Source organism: Schistocerca gregaria, chromosome 5, assembly GCF_023897955.1.
Source record: "Schistocerca gregaria isolate iqSchGreg1 chromosome 5, iqSchGreg1.2, whole genome shotgun sequence".
In the NCBI taxonomy this organism is placed as follows: domain Eukaryota; kingdom Metazoa; phylum Arthropoda; class Insecta; order Orthoptera; family Acrididae; genus Schistocerca; species Schistocerca gregaria.
Genome location: NC_064924.1, coordinates 384280618 through 384305191, shown reverse-complemented (window position 1 = coordinate 384305191; position 24574 = coordinate 384280618). Strand labels below are relative to the sequence as shown.

The window sequence follows — 24574 nt, the reverse complement described above, 5'->3', positions numbered from 1 at the left end:
GTCAAGAAACACGGCATCTACCTGGGAACCCGTGCCTATGGTCCTCTGAGTCTCGTGGACGAATGGCGCGAGCTAGGTTTTACACGATCGTCTTTTTTCAAAACCCATGCTGATTCCTACAGAGAAGATTTATAGTCTCCAGGAAAGTCATTATAGTCGAACACAATACTTACATGCAGTATCTATATGTGCTGTGAGGAAAAGCGGTTCGGCTACCAATAACTGTTGAAAAAATTGGAAATTGGTGGTAAGTTCCTGTGGGACCAAACTGCCGAGGTCATCGGTCCCTAGGTTGACACTACTTAATGTAACTTAACTATATTACGCTAAGGATAACACACACGCTGATGCCCAAGGGAGGGCTCGAACCTCGGACGGGGGAAGCCGCGCGAACCGAGGCAAGGCGTCCAAGACCGATCGGCTACCACGAGCGGCTAACTGTCGAAGACAGTGAAGACGTATCGTAGAGGTTGCTAACTGGTGCCGCGTGCCGTTTGAGGTTAGATACAGAGAACGTACTTTTTCAATATTTTTTTAATTTTTTAACTAACTGTTTAATGAATGTTGGAGGATAAATGTAACAAAATGCTGTAAAAAAGTCGTTTTATATTCACGCCTGCTTGACAGCGGGGTAATTACAGACGGAGCTCAACTCGGATTGTTTCGAAGATGGGGAATGAAATCGACCGTGCCCTTTCAAAGAGAGCATCAAGGCATTTGCCTGGAGCGATTTATGGAAAACACGGAAAAACTAAATCTGGATGCTCGGATGCGGTTTTGAAGCGGTCTTCCTCCCAACTGCTAATCCATTTTGCTAGCCACTGCGCCCCCTCGCTCGGTACACCAGTTAAGGAGTCAGCGTTTTAGGGTTTGGATAACAGTGGTTCTTCCCCGACCACACTACACTTGATTATTTTGCGGCAGAAGGGATCCCCTTACAACTGAATAATAAAATAAAATTTACCAAATCCTGCGTAAACGGACCCCGCATTGGATGGGATAAATCCTAGCGAAAAGAAGAAAACTGAGTTGTATTCGTGGTGAGATGCAAGGGTTGGACAAAGAATATGGAGACACCAAATACACAACGCATTAGCATGCCAAATACGTTGTAGGGAACCCGTTGGGATTCAAAACAGATCCCAGTGGTCTCGGAATGGATAAATAATACAAGACCTTTATGTTTGTGTGTGTGAATTTCTAAGGTTCAGAAATGGTTCAAATGGCTCTGGGCACTATGGGACTTAACTTCTGAGGTCATCAGTCCCCTAGAACTTAGAACTACTTAAACCTAACTAAGCTAAGGACATCACACACATCCATGCCCGGGAATTTCTGAGGGACCAAACTGCTGAGGTGATCCGTCCCTAGACTTACACACTACGTAAACTAGCCATGCCCAGGGAGGACGTGAACCTCCGGTAGGAGTGGTCCCGCAGTCGTGACATGCCGCGTCAAACCGCGCGACCACTGCTGTAAGGTTTTATACCATTCTTCCTGCAAGATAGTTGTCAGTTCTGGTAACGATGATGAAAGTGGATAGCGATCATGCACCCTTCTCTCCAAAGAAGACAACAAAGGCACAAAAAATTGAAATGTGGTAACTATGGCGGCCAGGAGAGGTGCGATAACTCATCTTCGCGCTCGCAAAAGCAGTACTGGAAGATGCGAGCTGTGTGAACGGGGCCTCTGCCTTCTTGGAACACAGCATCACCGTTGAAGAACAAACACTGTACAACAGAATGGACCTTCTAAACCAAAATGGTTAAATAATCCTTGGCAGTTATGCGGCCTTGCGGATTAAACGTAGGATCCATGGAATATCACAGTATGGCTTCCCAGACCATCACCCGAACACCTGATTTGTTTCATGTTTGGGATGTAAAGTTGGCCAGAAGTTGGAAAAAGTGGAAAACTACACTAATCTGACGAAATGTCATCCTTCCACAGCTCCATAGTTCAGGTTTTATGGCTTCAATAGCACGTTTTCCTGTTACGGGCATATATATCACTGATGAACGGTTTCTGATTACCTGTTCGCCCTGCCATTCTCTACTTATGGAGATCCATTCGTGTTGATTTGGTGCTGACAGAGTATGCGAGTGCGACATTGAGTTCCGGAGTGACTTTTGCGTCTGTCGTGTTATTTTTTGTTACAATGCTGTTCAGTCACCCTACTCCACGATCACTCAACACACACTTTTGTTTGCGTTGTGACTCAACGAATGATTGTTTTGCGATTTCCCTATATGAGGTATAAAACTATGATAGTGTGCTCTCCTGAAACACCAAACACTTCGGCTACGTTAGTTACGGAAGCGTCCACCATACGAGCACCAACAATCGGACAATGTTCGAATGCACTGAGCTCCGAAATAATACTCTCACAAGTACGAGGGTCACTCCCAAAGAAATGTGCACTATTTTTGTAAAAATACAGTTTTCATTCTGCATGTGTGAAAGTGTGTAGATATATCCTTCTCGCTTGTTTTCAAACTTAGTTCAACCTGTTCCCGTGAGTGACGCAGTCACAGCATGTCTCCAAGACGGCTGCTACACTTGACGTTCGTCAGATGCAACGTGCTGTAATAGAATTCCTGTCCTGTGAAAACGAGACAGTGGGAAACATCCACAAAAGGTTGAAAAATTTGTATGGAGATGCTGCTGTCGATCGCAGTACAGTTAGTCGGTGGGCAAGCAGGCTACGTGATGAAAGCGGGCACGGCAATATTGAGGATTGTCCTCGCAGCAGCAGGCCTCGTACTGCACACGCTCCAGACAATGTGCAGAGAGTTAACGAATCGGTGACTGCTGATAGACGCATCACAGTGAATGAACTGTCACGCTACGTTGGGATAGGCGAAGAAAGTGTTTCCAGAATACTGAAATTGTTGACGTTAAAAAACGTTTGTGCCAGGTGGGTTCCCAGGATGTCGACAGTGGCTCACAAAGAAACAAGAAACGGTCTGCAGTGACGTTTTGGAACAGTACGAGAATGGTGGAGATGAATTTCTTGGAAGAATTGTGACAGGTAATGAAACATGGCTCCATCATTTTCCACCAGCGACGAAGAGGCAATCAATGGAATGGCATCATGCAAATTCATCCAAGAAAAAAAATTCAAAACCACACCTTCTGTTGGAAAAGTTATGGCTACGGCGTTTTTCGTTTCCCAAGGACTCTTGCTTGTGGACATCATGCCAAGTGGAACCACCATAAATTCTGATGCATATGTGACGACCCTGAAGCAGGATGTTTTGCTGTTGCACGACAATGCACGGTTACATGTCAGTCAAAAAAACATGGAAGCGCTCACAAAACTCGGATGGACAACATTGAAACACCCGCCTTGCAGTCCTGACCTAGCTCCAAGTGACAATCATCTCTTTGGGAAACTGAAAGACTCTCTTCGTGGAATAAGGTTTGAAGATGATGACTCCTTGTGCTCGATGCCAAACAGTGGCTCCAACAGGTTGGTCCAGAATTTTACCGTGCGGGTATACAGGCGCTGGTTCCAAGATGGCGTAAGGCAGTTGAGAGGGATGGAAATTATGTGGAGAAATGAATATATTGTTCCTAAAGGATGTATCTACACACTGTAAAACTTTCAAACATGTAGAATAAAAAATGGATTATAAAAAAAATAGTGTGCATTTCTTATGGAGTGACCCTCATACACATAACGCTGTTCTCACTGCGACTGACACTTGCAACGCGCTGAGGACAATCCACAGATACCTTTTGTCGTCAAATACAACAGCACAACATGTAGGCTTGGGTATCATCTGAATTTACGTTCAAGCATGTATTTGTCGAGGTGTTCGCATATTTTTGTCCAGCCACCTAATTATCCAAGTATAATACGAAATCGTGAAATCGATGAATTCATGCATGTGTCACAGTGAAGTCATATCTGCTTTGAATAACTGTATTTGCTATATAAGGATGAATGTGTAGATTAATAAACGTTCTTGTTATCATCATTACTTATTATACTTCGGTTACACATTGCCACGAATGTGTCGTTATTCTTATTATTTTCGGTTCTGAAGGAACATAACTCGTTGTGGCAATAGATGTGGAAAATTAGGAAAACGGATGAAGAAATTTGACGCGAACTGTGTACTAACGGACGTCTAGTCCGGCGTCTTAGTAAGTTGCGCCAACGCCGCTTCTCGATAGCTGGCGCTCTCTTATGCTCGTAATTATAGTTGCGCTCTGCCAAAATGAGGGTTCGGTAGTTTTGTTACAGGACATAAATGATGCAGTAAATGGTAGGAGTACCGTTAGTATTGGTAGCACTGGCAGGGAAAGAGACATAAATTAGTTTGTGAGAGAGAAACTGGGAGCCAACGACTTCTGTTTGTTGTTTGCTTGTGTTGCACATAACTAGAACGGTATATGTTAGTGTTAGTCCATTGTTATTTTAAATCCTTACAAAATAAAAATTGCATTTTAGAAGTAACTTAGTTGGCCTTGTAACATCTGCGCTTTTGTGTAACCAAAACAATTATTTTTGACGCAAGTACGGTTTATATGCACAAACATAAAAATCTATGTAATTACTGTTGTTATTTCGTACTCGGTAGAACGTTCTTCGTCATGATCAGAGGCAGCAGTTTCTTGTTACTATCGACAAGTGGAAAAGTTGTTTATGAATAACAGAAACAAATTTTATATAAGCTCGGCAAAATATAGAAGCAATATCTGGTATGTTTTTGTTTGGCGTTATTTTTATATTACCTTTCTTTTTTTTTTGAGGAAATTGCTTTTTCGAACGCTTTATGATAAATCTCTATTGTTTTCTATTTTTACTGCAACTTCCTCCTGTTTCACGTTACAAATCAACAATTTTCGAGTAAAACCTTATACTCTTTATTTTTACTTTGTATTGTATTGAAGTGGGGCCCTAGAAATGACGGAGAGCCTCATTGGTACACAATCCCTCACCTCTCCGCCGCTCCACACCGAACCAAGAGTTATTGTGCGGTTCGGCCCCCAGTGGACCCCTCCACCTCCCCCCCCCCCCCCCCCCCTCTCCGGTACTTCTCACACCAGACGAATGTAACCCCAATTCTTGCGTGGTAGAGTAATTATGGTGTACGCGTACGTGGAAACAGTGTTTGTGCAGCAATCGCCGACATAGTGCAACCTAGGCGCATAGGGAGAACCAGTCCGCATTCGTCGAGGCAGATGGAAAACCGCCTCAAAATCCATCCACAGTCTGGCCGGCTCACCGGACCTCGACACTAACCTGCCGGGTGGATTCGAGCCGGGGACCGGCACGCCTTCCTGCCCGCAAAGCAGTGCGTTAGGCCGCACGGCCAACCGGCAAGGGTTATTTTTACTTTACCGACAGGAGAATAACTATACAGAACAAAAATATTCCGTAGCTCACGCGGCCCTTTATAATGCTCACTCTGTTTCTAGACAATTCACCGATTTCGGTTTCTAGGGTAATCTAACACGACTTATCGCATACACAAACAAGGCGCTCGAAACGAAGTAACGCCCAATGGGTATACAACACACCAAACGTACAGATAACCTATTTACGAGACTGACCAAGGCTTACTTATAACAGTCTCCGGTAGCCTAAGTTAGTTTTACAACTCTACTCATAATACTTTGAACCTTCTGAACTTCACAGAAAGGCTTGAGAAGCGCATCCTTCTAGAGCAGCATTCGTTACATGGCACTATGTACTACAATTGCGCAAAGGATGAGCAGATTCGGTGACCCGTTGGGCGTGTACTTCCGTCGTAAGACAATTGAGTTGTCTGTTGTACTCATTATGAAGTCTCATTCTGTCACACACACTGCTGAGATCTGCTTTTATTTGGAAAGAGATCCTAATCGTAGCTGCGCGACTCGATATTTTTGTTATTTTATTTGTGGATTCAAATGGCTCTGAGCAATATGGGACTTAACATCTGAGGTCATCAGTCCCCTAGAACATAGAACTACTTAAACCTAATTAACCTAAGGAGAACACACACATCCATGCCCGAGGCAGGATTCGAACCTGCGACCGTAGTATTTTATTTATCTCTATAAAAAAGACCACCTCGCGAAGCTGAGCCTGAGTGCACGACGTCACTGCTGAATGTCTCGATGAGCTGTCGACAGCGTTGCGTCAGCGGAGCCGCAGCGCGTTCGAGACGGGTGTTTATGGGCACGCCGCTAACAACGGCGGGGCCCGTCCAGGCCACCGAGCGGGTGTCGCGGCCAATCCCCAGGCGCGCTGCGCGCTGCCCACGGCCCGTCCCGTCCCTCGGACTCCTGTAGTCGGTGGGTCGGAGAGCGCCCGCCGACGCGGCCAGACGGCGCACCACAGCACAGCACTGCACGGCACACCACAGCATGCAACGGCCGGCTAGTGCGGTGCCTGCTGACAAGGCCGGCGCGCCGCGGCGCTCGCCCACCAGCCTGCTAACGCCAGCGCCCGCTCTGTGCCCCGGACAGCCGTATAATAGCGGCCGCTGAATAAAACCTCGCCACGGCGTGAATGCCGCAATTTGCCTCCGCTTACACACCTCTGTGTAAGATATTGTACGAGCCCACAAAGCCACACCGTTCAGGCACGCACGGAATTTCAAAATATCAATCTAAACCCGTATTCGATGAAAGGAATTACAATTTTTACTTCGTAATCTCCGCGCTGAAAATTTATATTATCACGTAATATTTACCGCAAAATATGCAGGAATGGTTGCCGTGGCTCAGTTATCGTCCTTAAATTCTATTACGACCCATTCTTCCTCTATTCGTTAGAATTGCAGGACATCACATATTTTGCTGTCAGTATCACGCAACCGGCAAAAAATTATTGAATAACCAATGATTACTCTGGAATCAGGTTCCTACTACTCATTTACACCACTGGCGATTAAAATTCCTACACACAAAGAAGACGTGCTACAGACGCGAAATTTAACCGACAGGAAGAAGATGCTGTGATTTGCAAATGATTAGCTTTTCAGAGCATTGACACAAGGTTGGAACCGGTAGCGACACTTAAAACCTGCTGACATGAGGAAAGTTTCCAACCGACTTCTCATACACAAACAGCAGTTGACCTTCGTTCCCTGGTGAAACGTTGTTTTGATGCGTCGTGGTGGTGTGTGTTGGGGCTTATGGGCGCTCAACATAGAGGTCATCAGCGCCCTGACACACATTAAAAGGAACGAACGTCGACAGACCTAAGAGAACTAAAGCACACACCCAAAGAAAGCAAGAAAAGAAGGAACATGGTACATAAGAAAGTAAAACCTAAGGAAAGGGGAAACATAGCGACAAGAATGTCACAGGAAATTGTTATTGGCTGGCCACTTACATAAAATATGGGCTAGCTTGTCACACAGTGAGCAAATTAAAATCCCTAAATGGATGCGTCGTGTAAGGAGGAGAAATACGTACCGTCACGTTTCCGACTTTGATAAAAGTCGGATTTTAGCCCATCGCGATTGCGCTTTATCGTATCGCGACATTGCTGCTCGTGTTGGTTGAGATCCGATGACTATTAGCTGAATATGCAAACGGTGGCTTCAGGGGAGTAATACGAAACGGCGTGCTGGATCCCAACGGCATCGTATCACTACCAGTCGAGATGACAGGCATCTTATCCGCATGGCTGTAACGGATCTTGCAGCCACGTCTCGATCCCTGAGTCAACGGATGGGGACGTTTGCAAAACAACAACCATCTCCACGAACAGTTCGACGACATTTGCAGCAGCACGGACTATCAGCTCGGAGACCGAGGCTGCGGTTACCCTTGACACTGCAGCACAGACAGGAGCGCCTGCGATGGTGTACTCAACGACGAACCTGAGTGCACGAATGGCAAAACGTCATTTTTTCGGATGAATCCAGGCGCTGTTTACAGCGCTGTTCACATCGGTGTGAACGCGCATTGGAAGCGTGTATGCATCGTCGCCATACTGGCGTATAACCCGGCGTAATGGTATGGGGTGCCATTGGTTACACTTCTCGGTTACCTCATGTTCGCATTGACGGCCCTTTGAACAGTGGACGTTACATTTCAGATGTGTTACGACCCGTGGTTCTACCCTTCATCCGATCCCTGCGTTACCCTACATTTCAGTAGGATAATGCACGACCGCATGTTGCAGGTGCTGTACGGGTCTTTCTGGATACAGAAAATGTTCGACTGCTGCCGTGGCCAGCACATTCTCCAGATCTCTCACCAACTGTAAACGTCTCGTCAATGGTGGCCGAGCACTTGGCTCGTCACAATACGCCAGTCGCTACTCTTGATGAACTGTGGTATCGTGTTGAAGCTGCATGGGCAGCTGTAGCTGTACACGCCATCCAAGCTCTGTTTGACTCAATGCCCAGGCGTATCGAGGCCGCTATTACGGCCAGAGATGGTTGTTCTGGGTACTGATTTCTCAGGATATATCCAATGAATACCCGTTTATCATATGAATTTCTTCTTGGTGTAGCAATTTTAATGGCCAGTTGTGTATTATTTCGCTTCTTGCTTCAGTTCTCTATTTCATGATACTATCAATTGGTATGGAGTAGGTATTACATCGAACAGCACGAACATGACAACCTTCGTTGATGAATAGAGTAGGAAACATTTTCAAAAAGATTATAAGTAGAGAAATCCAAATCGCTGCTATGTTTCGCGTATTTAGTGCTTTATTGGTTTGCGATAGGCCTATTTCGGGAACACTGCCGTTTTTTAGCTGCGTGCCAATAATACACTGGTAAGCCAAAACATTATGAACACCTGCTTAATAGCTTGTTTGTTCGTCTTTGGAAGGAAATAGGCGCACATCACTGATTTTACGTATCAGAAATCTGACAGTTTCTTTGTAGGTTTGTAGAGGTATGTGGCATAAGATGTCTACTTACAGATCACGTAATTAGCATAAATAATGAGCCGATGACATTCGTGCTGTGATGGCGCCAGATACCGATCCAGATGGATTCCATAGGATTTACATTAGGCGAATTTGGTCGCCGAGACATCAACGTGAGTTCGCTATATTGCTCCTCAAACGACCGTAGCAGGGTTCTGGCTCCAAGACGCGGACAATTATACTGCTGAAAGATGACATCGCCGACATCAAACATGAAAGCATGCACGTGGTTCGCAGCTGCCAGCTTGCCTTCGATTACTACCACAGGTCCCATGCAAGCGCACGAAAATGTCACCTATAGCATAATACTGCTCCCGTCAGGTCAGCTATAGTTCACATCTACTTTTGAGGATTACGAGTTTGATAATATTTATACAATTTATCCTATACTGTTTTAGTACAGATTTTAGATGAAGCAGTACTTAGGGACCAGGTAAAAAGTATACATTCAAGTTGTGGTCCTGTGCATATAGATATAACGACGTCTCAGCAACGTTCTGCAAACTCATGCTCCGCATCGGACTTGTGGGGTGCTGCTCAAATTTCAGGTGGACAGCAGATATTTCAAATAGTCTCGAAGTATTTGGGGTAAACTACCCAAGTCACTGGAGTGATACAGTCGGCTTCCAGCATGGAGTCCACTAACTAATTTTAGCAGGAGCTAGCACCATTTTGAAATTTTATCAAGATCTGACTGAATACTTTTACATCTTTTTTTGAGTACTTCATTGTACATTGTTGTTTGTGTGGAAAGGGTCTGATGTTACTGCAGATACCGTCTGCCAGGTCATTGATATGCAATATAACCAGCCAGGATCGCAACACGTTTCCTGTCGATGACTTTCCATCTCGGATAATACGCTGCGTGCTCCCTACAAAGAACTTCTGGGACCAGGCACAAATTCCGTTTGATATGGTATACGATGGTACTTCCGCTAATAGTTTTTGCTTTCCTGTTAAGCGCTTTTCAGAAGTGAAAAAATATCACATCTACCTGTGCCTTGATACATGTCATTTACAATCTACGCAACCTTAATTCCTGTAGAATAACTTGAATACTTATTTATTTCTTGCTGCTGACAAACTAAACCTGCAGTCTCTTTATCTAACGCAGATCGTATAATACAAATTATAAGTGTACAAGTATTAAAATATGCATTCACATAAATTTGGTGTTGAATAAATTTGATACAGCTAGAATAATCTATTTTAAGAATTAATTAAATGTACCGTTTTATAGATATTAGTTTACCGCTCGCTGCTTCGCTCGCCTCGGCTGTATGGCCTGCAGAGATATTTTTTGTTTTTATTTAATCGAATTTTTATGTTGTTCAGAAACTGCAACACCTTCTAAGTTTCTCACGTTAATTAAGGCCATATAAGCATGGTCTTTTTCGAATTTACTTCTGATCAAAAAGCGATTGTGGTAGCTGGAGATCAAAGTTTTTTATCATTCTTTTTGTGTTCTTGTGGAAATAGTTCCATAGTAGCTTTCATCTCCTAAGAAACATTTCTTTATATTTAACCGAGAAGTTTTTCTTAAAAATTTTCACCCCCTACTGCTCTTCCTTAGGGGTTGAATTTCCAGAAAAGCTGCAACACGTATTTTTTTATTCTACCCAAGAAATCAAATACCAGTTATCATAGATGTAGCCTTAAAAACCTTTAGTAGCTCTTTAGTAATTATTTATTTTCAAAAACTTCGATCCATTATTTTACCTTATTAGTGGTTGAATTGACAAAAATTCTGAAACGCGTATTCCTTTTTATTTTCTGACTGAGGAACTGAATAACAGTTTTCGTAGTTCTAACCTCAAAATTACCTTAACAGCGACATATTTTGAAAAGGCCTTTCGTAATCTATTTCGCACCCTTAGGAGTGGAATTTCAGACAATCCCTTCATAAACGATGCCTACAAAACGATGCCTACAGTATGAGATCCACGCCCTCTACAAACTTCAAGTTTCTGTCCTTTGAGGTTTTGGGCTGGGCGATGATGAGTCAGTGGGTTACGACACTGACTTTTATAAATAGAGATTATGGCCTGATACTGCTGGAGCATCTGATGCTTTGGCATTACAAGCTATACTTCAAGAAAAACAAAGTACAGCTGCTTCACTGTAGCTATAAACTATGTTACCGCAAAGTAATAATGAGTTGCTCTGTCCAGTGTTACAGTGTCGAATCCATTTACTTAATACGAAATTATTTTATTTGACTGAGAGTGAGATGACCAGTCTGTTGTTGGTCCAGACAGGCGCTGACGAGCTGGCTGTTCGTGCGTGTTGCAGGTACCAGTTCTTCCTGCAGGTGAAGCAGGACATCCTGCAGGGCCGGCTGCCTGTCACGTTCGACCTGGCGGCCGAACTGGGTGCCTACGTCGTGCAATGTGAGTACTGCCGCCACCGCTTGCTGCCAGATGCTCGCTCTCGCCTCGCCTCGCCACGTCTCCGTCTGCACTCAACATCCAGGGGTGTGACTGGGGTAACCAGGGTATTCTTGCACTCTGCCCCAACGCCCTCTCTCCTATCTATCTTTTGTTTTGTTTAATCATCACTGCTGCCTAACATTCTTTTATGTTTCTTTTTTTTTGTGATACAAATTCAAAATATATACAACACAGTCCGAAGTACCACTGCTTGCAACAGTACTGCGGTTCCGTCTTCAATACTGCATTGCCGATCATTAAAAAGCCATGATAAGCAAAACAACAGACTTTTCGTTGCGTTGGTTCTTGTATAACGAGAGGGCTCCGTCTAGTAGCTGATAAAAATCAAGGGCGTCTCTGTACCGTGGAGAGTTAGCTTTTATGCAACTGTTGCTCAGCACAGTCCAGTTACTTTCATACATCTCCGCCTCCTTCCCGTTTTAGCAAACTCCAACCTTCCCTTCTTCCTCTCCTCCCCCTTCCCACTTCGTCCTTCCTTTTCTCATTTTCTTCTGTACTGTTTTTCCTCACAAAATTGCGTCCTCACGCGAACGGTGCACAGGGCACGCGCCCGATCTACGACTCGCTATTTACGACGCTTACGATTTTATTGTTGGTGTACGTCTTCATAATCTGATTGTTAACTCCTAGATCATCTGAATGATTTTTATCGAAGTAGTGTGGAATGACTCAGCTTAAAGTATGTGTGTACATGATTAGCTACAACAATGAACATATTTTTCGGTCCTACTCATGAAGGTCCTACTAAAATATAATTTTTTGGACTCACAAATTATCATCAGCTTCACTGATGAGACCTCTTGATGAACATTTTGAAAATCAAAATCTTTACTCATGAAGCTAGATAAGCGTCTCATCCGCCTAAACGTGTTACTCCAGCTACAAGTATAAAGTGTTCCGTTTCTCAGACCTTATTCACCATCAGCGACGGTCCTTCAGAAGGCACAACGTAGTCGACGCCACCCTTTCAAATATTATTCACACTTTTTCGAGTTGTAATCCTGGCTAATGATTCCCTGTCCCTGTATGCTGTATTCGTGTAGACAAGAGCGAATATATATATATATATATATATATATATATATATATATATATATATATATATAATGCTTGGGACAACAGTACATTTTCAGGCGGACAAACTTTAGAAATTACAGTAGTTACAATTTTCAACAACAGATGGCGCTGCAAGTGATGTGAAAGATATAGAAGACAACGTAGTCTGTGGGTGCGCCATTCTGTACGTCGTCTTTCTGCTGTTCACAATGTGCAAGTGTGCTGTGGACAACATGTTTACTCCTTAGAACAGAGGATTTTTCTTGTGTTGGAATTCCACCGCCTAGAACACAGTGTTGTTGCAACAAGACGAGGTTTTCAACGGAGGTTTAATGTAACCAAAGGACCGAAAAGCGATACAATAAAGGATCTTTTTGAAAAATTTCAACGGACTGGGAACGTGACGGATGAACGTGCTGGAAAGGTAGGGCGACCGAGTACGGCAACCACAGAGGGCAACGCGCAGCTAGTGCAGCAGGTGATCCAACAGCGGCCTCGGGTTTCCGTTCGCCGTGTTGCAGCTGCGGTTCAAATGACGCCAACGTCCACGTATCGTCTCATGCGCCAGAGTTTACACCTTTATCCATACAAAATTCAAACGCAGCAACCCCTCAGCGCCGCTACCATTGCTGCACGAGAGACATTCGCTAACGATATAGTGCACAGGATTGATGACGGCGACATGCATGTGGGCAGCATATGGTTTACTGACGAAGCTTGTTTTTACCTGGACGGCTTCGTCAATAAACAAAAAATGGCTCTGAGCACTATGGGACTCAACTGCTGTGGTCATCAGTCCCCTAGAACTTAGAACTACTTAAACCTAACTAACCTAAGGACATCACACACATCCATGCCCGAGGCAGGATTCGAACCTGCGACCGTAGCAGTCGCACGGCTCCGGACTGCGCGCCTAGAACCGCGAGACCACCGCGTCCGGCGTCAATAACCAGAACTGGCGCATATGGGCAACCGAAAAGCCCCATGTTGCAGTCCCATCGTCCCTGCATCCTCAAAAAGTACTGGTCTGGGCCGCCATTTCTTCCAAAGGAATCATTGGTCCATTTTTCAGATCCGAAACGATTACTGCATAACGCTATCTGGACATTCTTCGTGAATTTTTGGCGGTACAAACTGCCTTAGACGACACTGCGAACACCTCGTGGTTTATGCAAGATGGTGCCCGGCCACATCGCACGGCCGACGTCTTTAGTTTCCTGAATGAATATTTCGATGATCGTGTGATTGCTTTGGGCTATCCGAAACATACAGGAGGCGGCGTGGATTGGCCTCCCTATTCGCCAGACATGAACCCCTGTGACTTCTTTCTGTGGGGACACTTAAAAGACCAGGTGTACCGCCAGAATCCAGAAACAATTGAACAGCTGAAGCAGTACATCTCATCTGCATGTGAAGCCATTCCGCCAGACACGTTGTCAAAGGTTTCGGGTAATTTCATTCAGAGACTACGCCATATTATTGCTACGCATGGTGAATATGTGGAAAATATAGTACTATAGTGTTTCCCAGACCGCAGCGCTATCTGTTGTTGAAAATTGTAACTACTGTAATTTCGAAAGTTTGTCTGCCTGAAAATGTACTGTTGTCCCAAGCATATTGCAACAAACGGTGTATTTCTATCGCTGCTCGTTTAGTCTGTATTGCCGTTTCAAATATACCGGTCATTTTTGAAACACTATATATATATATATATATCGTTTTAAAATTGTAGGTCGTGACCTTAGGCGTTTTGCCCAACATTTCATGTCCACTGTATTACCTGATTCGAAGATTCGAAAAAGTAATACGTCGAACACAAACTTGAAACGAGCACATATAACGCGTTGAAAGAAGAATAGATAGAAATTTTATGCTACAGATACCACCAATATCATTATCCACAACCTGTTCGTCAAATGATCGTGTTTACCCTATTGGCTATGCGACAGACAACACCTGAGGCCCATGATAAGAAAGTGCTTCAGTTAGCACCACCTTCACAGAATAGGAGCCACAGTACCCTCCCGATTCGGCTCAGTTTCTTGACGTACCTGCTCTTTCCAAGTAACTTTGCGCAAGAGAGAAGCGAGGTGAAACATTAGTCTCATGCACTTACTAAGAGATTACATCTTGCAGATATAACTGAGTTTATATTCATTTGGACAGTCACTGTAGCATTCGAAGGTCGCTCAGGCGATGCATGTATGTGTTTTTAATCTTTACCTTATGCGCCATGGTATAATCATCACACTATGTAACGACTTCACATCGGAGCGAATCTGCGTATTTTTATAATTGTGTAGATACTTTTAATTTCCATAATTAAAAATAATTGTACACGTTAACGTGTTTCCATGATGATCTTTGATCAGTTGCGATCTACTCTGTACGCACACCTATGAAATAAATTATCAAATTCCATAAAAATGAACATAAATTGAAGATTTTACAGGGAGCGATACTAAAACAATCTCAGCTGTTTAAGCCGTCGCTTCTATTAAAGTATTCGAATTACTGGTTTGTCGAAGTTATTAACATCTGAGAATTTAAACATATATCCACACATCCTTACATTGTCTCAGGAAATGGGAGACAAACGTTAATCAGGCACTTATATATCAAGCCACAACCTAAAATGCAAAAACCGTACGTGACCCGTGAAGTATACAAGCTTTCGTTGTGTGGATACCTGTGCTTCATCGAAGAGCATTTTCTTCATTCAGTGTACCACAGCCGTGAATTTCTTAAAGGACAGTAACATGGTTCCATGTTGGCTGTTACTTAATTAACCTGTATTTGCTTCACTAAGGTTTGCACGATTGGCCAATTTCGGCCCTATAGGCCATTTTCATTATCAATAACATGTAATATATCTGACTGTAGCTCTCGAGCATTGCGAATAATACCGAAACTGGCCAATCGTACGAAACGTAGTATATTGTGTAAATTGAAAGTGGAGCGGGAGGAAGGGGGAGGAGGGTGCGTGGGACCTGCGTCGGGACTTCATGCGGAATCAGCGACGATGAGTGAAAAATGTGTGCCAGACCGGGATTCAAACTCGTGATCTCCTGCTTACTAAGCAGTGGCGCTAACCACAGCTCCATCCGGACTCAGTGTTTACTGCAGTTCCATGGGCTATCTCGACACGCCTCCCAGCCGAGCTACATTCTCACCTGGTGCCACCTGTCCGAAATCCCCGTCCATGTCCTCCAGGATCGCTACTCTGAGGTTCCTGCAGAAGGTCGAACGTAATCGTGCATCTGCACTGAACGTGGTGGATTCATTGACCATCGAGGCTAATCAGTTATATGAATGCATGGTGTCTGTTCTTTCGAATACGTCCAGGCATTCTTAGAAATGTAATGTAGTAAATACTTCTTAATTCATTGGCAGCCGACTTGGAACCAAGACAAAAACTTCACCGAAACATCATTGGCACTCTGCCAGTTCTCTTTCTTCTCCTTTCTTTTCGGCTGAATAAGTAATGAAGTGAGGCCATTTCCACATTTTTAGTTCTTAAGATATTCATCACTGTTTGGATACTCAACTCATTACAAGATTAAGAGAGAGAAAACGGAAACGTACGTTTCTGGCAATCAAAGTTTCTGCAGTTTCAGGGCCGCCTCTCAAATCGGACACAGAATAACAAGTGGCTGCATTGCCAGTTTCCCATCTCTCCAATTTCCGATTCTGAGAAAGGGAAGTGTGCAGTGTACGTTTTCAAGACCCCGCGACCTGATGTGAAATGTCTGGACGGATACATGTTCGTAGAGGTGCGTTCACCCGGAGGTTCGTCAGTTCTTGTATTCAGTTTGTGCAGCTAGGCCTCCCGTTTCGAAACCTGTCCACGCCAATGCTTTCTCGCGCGGGAATGACCCCTATAGCTGCACTCAACGGTACAGCTCCCTATTTCACCGTCACTGATTCGGTCCGCGTACGCTGCTAGTTAATAAGAACGTGCTCTGCATGACGCGAAGCCGCGTTGCGGCGACTAGCCATTTACGGCAGAACACGCTCAACCGGGCGATAGCTGACGCTAATGCTTCCCAAGTACGACAGTTATTACTCTCCCACTACAAGCGCTCAATACTCCAGATTGTACGCGGCTTTGTGATTCGATATGAATGTTACAGGTATTTACGTGGAGGAGCGGTGTAACTCTGTGAACAGGATCGCCGTTGATATTCCTGCAGCTCTCTGCCCCACCGCCTCCTGCCTGTGACGCAGACTGTGCATCAGCCACCGCGGCAATAAACGCGACAGTGCGGGGCGTTTGTTATTTGCACGCGCGACTTTTAACTCGCCACTAACGACTAGCAGGAGTGGGTCGCTCGTAAAGTTCAGGGGGACGGAGGACAGCGGAACGGCAAGTCCCTTCATCTTAACGTACTGCGAGGAGAATTGTTTCCTTGCTTTCATATGCCAGCGGTTCGAATTCAGTAGTACAGCATGTTCCATGGAGTTCTAAAACCACTATCACTCAGAAAACTGCGCATATTCAGAATGCAGCGAGTTTGAAAGTGCTTTCTACACCGTTCAGATATCAGGCAGCGTAGTAAACATGTACACTCCTGGAATGGAAAAAAGAACACATTGACACCGGTGTGTCAGACCCACCATACTTGCTCCGGACACTGCGAGAGGGCTGTACAAGCAATGATCACACGCACGGCACAGCCGACACACCAGGAACCGCTGTGTTGGCCGTCGAATGGCGCTAGCTGCGCAGCATTTGTGCACCGCCGCCGTCAGTGTCAGCCAGTTTGCCATGGCATACGGAGCTCCATCGCAGGCTTTAACACTGGTAGCATGCCGCGACAGCGTGGACGTGAACCGTATGTGTAGTTGACGGACTTCGAGCGAGGGCGTATAGTGGGCATGCGGGAGGCCGGGTGGACGTACCGCCGAATTGCTCAACACGTGGGGCGTGAGGTCTCCACAGTACATCGATGTTGTCGCCAGTGGTCGGCGGAAGGTGCACGTGCCCGTCGACCTGGGACCGGACCGCAGCGACGCACGGATGCACGCCAAGACCGTGGGATCCTACGCAGTGCCGTAGGGGACCGCACCGCCACTTCCCAGCAAATTAGGGACACTGTTGCTCCTAGGGTATCGGCGAGGACCATTCGCAACTGTCTCCATGAAGCTGGGCTACGGTCCCGCACACCGTTAGGCCGTCTTCCGCTCACGCTCCAACATCGTGCAGCCCGCCTCCAGTGGTGTCGCGACAGGCGTGAATGGAGGGACGAATGGAGACGTGTCGTGTTCAGCGATGAGAGTCGCTTCTGCCTTGGTGCCAATGATGGTCGTATGCGTGTTTGGCGCCGTGCAGGTGAGCGCCACAATCAGGACTGCATACGACCGAGGCACACAGGGCCAACACCTGGCATCATGGTGTGGGGAGCGATCTCCTACACTGGCCGTACACCTCTGGTGATCGTCGAGGGGACACTGAATAGTGCACGGTACATCCAAACCGTCATCGAACCCATCGTTCTACCATTCCTAGACCGGCAAGGGAACTTGCTGTTCCAACAGGACAATGCACGTCCGCATGTTTCCAATGCCACCCAACGTGCTCTAGAAGGTGTAAGTCAACTACCCTGGCCAGCAAGATCTCCGGATCTGTCGCCCATTGAGCATGTTTGGGACTGGATGAAGCGTCGTCTCACGCGGTCTGCACGTCCAGCACGAACGATGGTCCAACTGAGGCGCCAGGTGGAAATGGCATGGCAAGCCGTTCCACAGGACTACATCCAGCATCTCTACGATCGTCTCCATGGGAGAATAGCAGCCTGCATTGCTGCGAAAGGTGGATATACACTGTACTAGTGCCGACATTGTGCATGCTCTGTTGCCTGTGTGTATGTGCCTGTGGTTCTGTCAGTGTGATCATGTGATGTATCTGACCCCAGGAATGTTCAATAAAGTTTCCCCTTCCTGTGACAATGAATTCACGCTGTTCTTATTTCAATTTCCAGGAGTGTATTTATTTCAGTGTGACTACGTCTTTTGAAAATCGGTCGCGTCATCGTTCTTGCCGTCGCGTTTCCACACGTCCTCTAGCTCTGTGGCAATAAGGAAACAAGCAAAGAATGAGATAGAAGTACCAGAGCTCCTCTGAACAGCATCGCCTGTGGACATTGTGGGAATTTTGTTCCTGAACCTCTAGAAAGCGACTTCGTAACTTCGGCTAGCCGAACATGTCCTCCCTCCGATCCAAATCTCCATATGCCGCACACTGCAGACTATTGTCCCCTGTCCTTTATTCCTCTTCGGTCAATTTCTCTTCGCTCGCAGCCTCACTGCACTCCCGCGGGAGGTCAGACATTGTTGGGCATCTCCACTGAAAGATTAATATGGTGTCAGGCTGGTCCTAGCGGTCGTAAAATGCACAGTGAAAAGCAAAATATTTTTATTTGCAATAGCTACTTTTCTACATAGTCGCCGCTCCGACTTAGACGTTTGTCGTAGCGTTCCAACAACTTTACAATACCCTCGTCATAGAAGGCAGCAGCGTGTGCTTTCCACCACTTCTATACGCTAATCTGCAGCATGTTGCCTGAGCCACAATGTTGTCTCCATAGCCAGCAGTTCATGCGAGCACAGATAAAAATCAGAGGGAGCCAAGGCCGGGCTGTACAGTGACCAATCAAACCCATCCCATGCAAAACGCTGCAGGAGTGTCCTCAATTCCTCTGCAGTGTGCTGGCGAATATTGTCGTGAAGAAGGCAATGCATGATAATTATGTGGGCTGCATGAAACAAGGCGAAATCTCTCACAGGGACGCAAACTTAGTGGGAGACCTATCACTGTAGCACAGAACCGAAAAGAGTGATGTGGCGCGATCGACGGGCATACCAAAGACACTGTCCGACACATATATGTAAAGCTTAACCGGTTTTTCAGTATGGTTTCCGTTTAGCAGTTGATCGGATCTTACTTCCGGAAAAGCCCTCGAATATAAGCAATGTGTCTGGTCTTTCAGACATACATATCCGAGAGAACAGTCACCTTCACAATACATGCCCCTGACTGCATATTGATCTTCCAGAGCAGATGCACAATAATGTCCGACCTCTCGCGGGAGCACGGTAGGGCTTCGAGCGAACAGGAGATTGGACAGGGAAAGCTACTTTGAAGTGTGCTGCATGGGCGATTTGGGTCGGAGGGTAGACGTGTTCGGATAGTCGAAGCAGTTAGGGCCACCGCTCACGTAAATCGGAAAAACAAGTTTCGAATCCCGCCACTGATTCTCATCCGTCAGCATTGAGTTATTTCGTTGTCCCAATGTAGCAAAAATAAGAAATTTCCTTGGTCAACTACATTGTTTTTTGCTTCTGTCGCTCTGCGCGAACCGTGGTAGTGACACAGTGTCTTAGGGCCGTTCAGCCTACGAAGAAAAACATGGACGCAGACACCAGAATAGAGTCTGTTGCCACAGCTATATGCCCTTATGTTTTATCTCCTATGAAGTCTCATGGGAGTTAGTCCCTGATACAGCTACAATATGGCGCCTCACAACTCTGCGCCGAAGGGAAATGGCGTGCATGTGACGTATGTGGCGTTCTGCCATCTCGTCGATCAACGTTAAAACCCAAGTTCAGAATATCTGGCGTGCTAGATATTACTCTGCACGTTCTGTAAGACTCCCCAACGTGCTGTTCCACGCTATGACGTTAGAAACTCAGTACGCTCGAAGTTCGGATGCACAATCCGTGTGCCGGTGGCGTCAGTTTCCGAGTGGATTTGGTGCGGAGTGAGACATTCACGGAGAGGCGTGCGGCGTGGGTTCTCCGACGCCTGCTGCGGTTCCCACGCCGGCACGTAATATGCCAGGCGGCGGGGCTCGCTCCCGGCCTTCGCGCTTAATGCGCTGCACTTCCGATTCAGTTGTTGGCCCCAACAAATCACACCTAGATTAATTCTCTGTGGAAACAAGTGGGAGTAGCCCGTTGAATAGTAACTAATGGGACAACTTCTGCTAAAGGGTGTGGGCAATACCGCGACGACGACTCGAGCCGAACGGTGGAGCTGGCGTCGAGCAGCAGTAGCCAGCGACAACTCTATTAACGAGTGCTGTTCCGTTCCTTCTTTTTGAAGCTAATCTCGGTCTGCGATCCTGTACAGTAAAGCAATATCTCCGAAGATACAGAAAGTGCAGCTACACTCAGCTGTCCACAGAACTGCTTCGTATCTGTTCATTACCACTCCTCCGCTTCTGATCTGGTGCTTGCCACGCTCCGCGTGTAGCGGAGTTGCACTGTCGTGTTATAGTACACGTAAAGGTTTTCTGCTTATATGCGCCACTTTTTATTTACGCTGGCAACATTAGGGATATTAGGTCCACACTTACATCTTAGGCAATCTTCATATTTCACTATACATTCACTGAGACACACATAAGTGGTAATGCATCTCAGTTAAAAATCCAACAAATGCTGTTTGATGAAACGAATATGATGACGTAACTTTGCTTTTAGTTTGTTTAATCTGTTGTAAAAGACAGATAACTGGGCTGGGATAGAAAATTTGACTGTGTTACGAATTACTAACTGATTCTTCTATCGATGTTTGGTAGAAAATTATTGTTTTTTAATAAAAAGCACCAAATGTCGATGTTCTACGGTATCGTACATGTTAGTAGAAATGCATCAAGAGTCTGTATCTCATCAAGTGGTTCAGCGTAAGCAACACTCTTCAGATTACCCCACATGTAAAAATCAAGAGGGAGGGGGCCACACACAGGGCCTCCTCGTCTTATACATCTCTCGAGGAAGATATTGTTGAGATGTCCTCGAAGAATGGTACACAAGAGGACTGGTGTTCCATTGGACGTCTGTCCTATTATATGTCGTGTTGGACAGGAACAAAAATATGGATATCCTGTAGCACTGTAGAGCATCCATATTTTGTGCGCTATTTATGTATAAATACGTAGTTCTAGCAAGCTGCGACGGTGGAATCAATTAACAATTACAAAGACTTACGATATAAAAGTGGGAATAGTTTGTGAAAAGCAGAATAGTAGAGATAAATTACAAGACAGACAGATTTTCATTGCAAGCACTGGTAAAAATGATTGTGATACAAAAAAAAATCGGGGGCAAAGAGAGAGAGAGAGAGAGAGATGGGAACATGGTAGAATGCAATAATGAACAGAGAACGAAAGAAATTTGCGTGGCCAATGATGAGTGAAAAGAGAGATAATTGTAACTGGGAGATGTAAGGGTTTGCTTCGTTCTTTGACATAAAGGAAGAGCCACAGATGTTAATATTGTAGGAGGTAGTTATGAGACTGACGAATGAAAGTGGTTGAGCTTTTTGTTAAATAAATATGGTATTTAATTTGGCATGCGGTAGATGGTAGCTAGCTTGTTCCAGAGACCCGGGGGGGGGGGGGGGGGGGGAGCAATGAAGGTGTTTGCGAACGTTTATATTTAACGTGAGGACACAAGCGGGATACTAGATAAGCGAGAACTTGAGTTATAGTCATTATGATTGGTTCAAATGGCTCTGAGCACTATGGGACTTAACATGTGTGGTCATCAGTCCCCGAGAACTACTCAAACCTAACTAACCTAAGGACATCACACACATCCATGCCCGAGGCAGGATTCGAACCTGCGACCGTAGCGGTCACGCGGTTCCAGACTGAAGCGCCTAGAACCGCACGGCCACACCAGCCGGCAGTCATTATAAAGTGATAGGTACTTTACCCTTATTGCGTATTGGAATGCGTACACAGTGAGGACCCGATGAAGTTGGCAAAGTGTCGAAGCGTATGGTGGTCATCCCAAATGGACGCAATCATCCTAACTCAGCGTATGAAATATTGATAAGACCAAACAGACACGAGCTGCAGATGTAACACCCACAAGCTTTCGCGGTCAGCTTTTACTCTCTAGTTTTCGCTTGCACTCTCTTCATCGACTAATCTTCGTAACCGAGTGTGATTCCGGATCGCGTTGCTAACGTGCGTGCTATTTAATTTTACATGTAGAATAGTTTGTATATGTATGAAGAAAATACCCCCACACGCCTCTCGCCACCCAGAAAACTGACGTCTACGTCCCATGGAGAATTCCTGACGATGAAAAACGAGTACATTACTTATCGTGGGCAGGACTTCGAACTATGGCGTGGAGTGTAAACGCGGGTATTCCGTGAAACTCCAAAGAACCGGTCGCACGAAAAAGGTACGGCAGCGCACAGAAATTCTGACTCACCTCACCCGATAACGTCGTCTGGTGCGAACAGAAAGAGTAGAGAGCAAAAAAATGTGTGCAAGGAAACAGTCGCCGACGATGCGATGCGGGAACTGGTCCCGCAAGAGGTACCGATTTACGTGGTGGCAGGGTGCAGTCTGTAAATGAAAAGTTGCGTGTAAAGGCTTCAGTGCCGGGAGAGCATTTGAGAGTTTTCGTGACGTGTTCCATGTTCCGCAGATTCTGTGCAATGTTTATTGACAGAAGGGCAGAACATTCAAGCGCCCTGTGACTCGTTACAAACGTGCGTCGGGTCGTAACGTATCTGTGGCTTTCGGAAGTATTCTACCCGACCACACCGAACTACATGATACGGTTCACAGGCTCTCTCGCACCTTGGTTCATCTTACTGTTCAAGAACTGAAATTCATCTTGTGTCATATATTTCATTTGCTAGGATCTCCTGTGATGGACCACTGCCAAAATCACCGATTCTAATTCAAGTCGAAGTGTTGAACGCAGATTCAGGCAGCCGATATATATCACAACACCACGTGCTTTTGTCTGACGAGTTAACCTTCACACAATTTAATAAATTTTGTTGGAATTATTGAACGTATACATGGTGAATATTAAGTAAGAGGACAAATTTTCTGATGACAGAAACAAAAAAATCTCATGACAGCATAGGTCCAGAAATGAACCCTGAGTGCAACAAAGCAATTAGCACCTGTGCATTACATCATTTATTACATGGTACGAAATATACATTAGCATGTTAAAACGTTGTTTTCTGTTGTTGCATGATATTTCTAATACATTTAATATAGGTAATGTATCGTAGACCAAATAAAGAAAAATGAAATAGATGGTTAAGAAATATGTGCTACGAGATAATGCCCGGACTGTTATAAACATTTCCCATAGAGTTCATTACGGACATAATTACTAGAAACATGAGAAAGTAGATCAATGCTGCGTGAAATAATAAAATACTGTCCAGAATTAGTATGGCTACGATTAGATAATAAAAAACATAACTTACTCATTCAATCAAATATGTTTGTTGTTTGCGTATACTATTCACCTTTTTCCTTTCTTTATAGCAATCGAGAAACGAAATTAGCTAACTAGAAAAATGTAAGCAGTCGTTTGAGAATGAGCTTAAACGTGAAACTAGCTAATTTAATCGGACACTGGACAAAATTGTGGCTCATTGGAGTATTTTATTTTTCCCTTATCGTTATAAACCTTTCTTTATCCCAGCTACGTGTTTTGTGATTGTAAAGTACCTGAGTGCAATAATTTCACCGTCTTCTAATTATGATTCATCCTTGAATCGCAACTAACAAATGTTTGCCGATAGGAGGTATATTTCCGACATTTGAATCACTGGAAAACAAACGATTACCCTTCTCGATAGAAATGTTTATAAGTTTATAAAGATCGTCTGTAGAACGTACTCACAATGGTTTGCATCGACACGGTTTCACATTACACTAACGCCCACATAGAAAAGAAACAACAAATTCTTGAAACACAACCTACGGAAATAGGAAAAGTGTTCGGATCAGAGTATTTCTCAGTTTTGCAACATTAAATCACTGATCTTCTGAACGAATCTGTGATAACACACGTCGACAACGATCGTGTTTGCCTTGGCAACACAAGTAATGACCCCCCCATGTTTTGACGGCAGGAGCAGCCCACGTTATTCTCATAACGCCGCGAGCAATTAGAACAAGTTTCCCTGTCGCCTCGATTATAATGTAAACGTTTGCCGCGGCGCGCTATCGGATTTCCAGTATAGCTCAAGGATAGCGATCCCAAAACGACCAGCGACGACAGGGCACAATTTGCCTCGCGCTGATTCGGATCTCCGACACGGGTGCAGGCAGTGTATACAGAGAAGCGCGAATCGATTTGAACTCGTCGGCCTGCCATATACGGGGTCGGCCGTATATTC

The 24574-nt window shown here is 45.1% G+C and overlaps 1 protein-coding gene across 6 annotated transcripts in view; it reads left to right on the top strand.

The window, feature by feature from the left end:
• The window catches only part of LOC126273198 (band 4.1-like protein 4), a 1244225-nt gene that overhangs the window by 896899 nt on the left and 322752 nt on the right, over positions 1–24574 (top strand). For all 6 annotated transcript variants that reach the window (XM_049976738.1, XM_049976736.1, XM_049976733.1 and 3 more), the window contains exon 6: positions 11186–11283. In XM_049976738.1, the coding sequence (XP_049832695.1) occupies positions 11186–11283 (98 nt within the window). The remainder of the gene's footprint in view (positions 1–11185; positions 11284–24574) is intronic.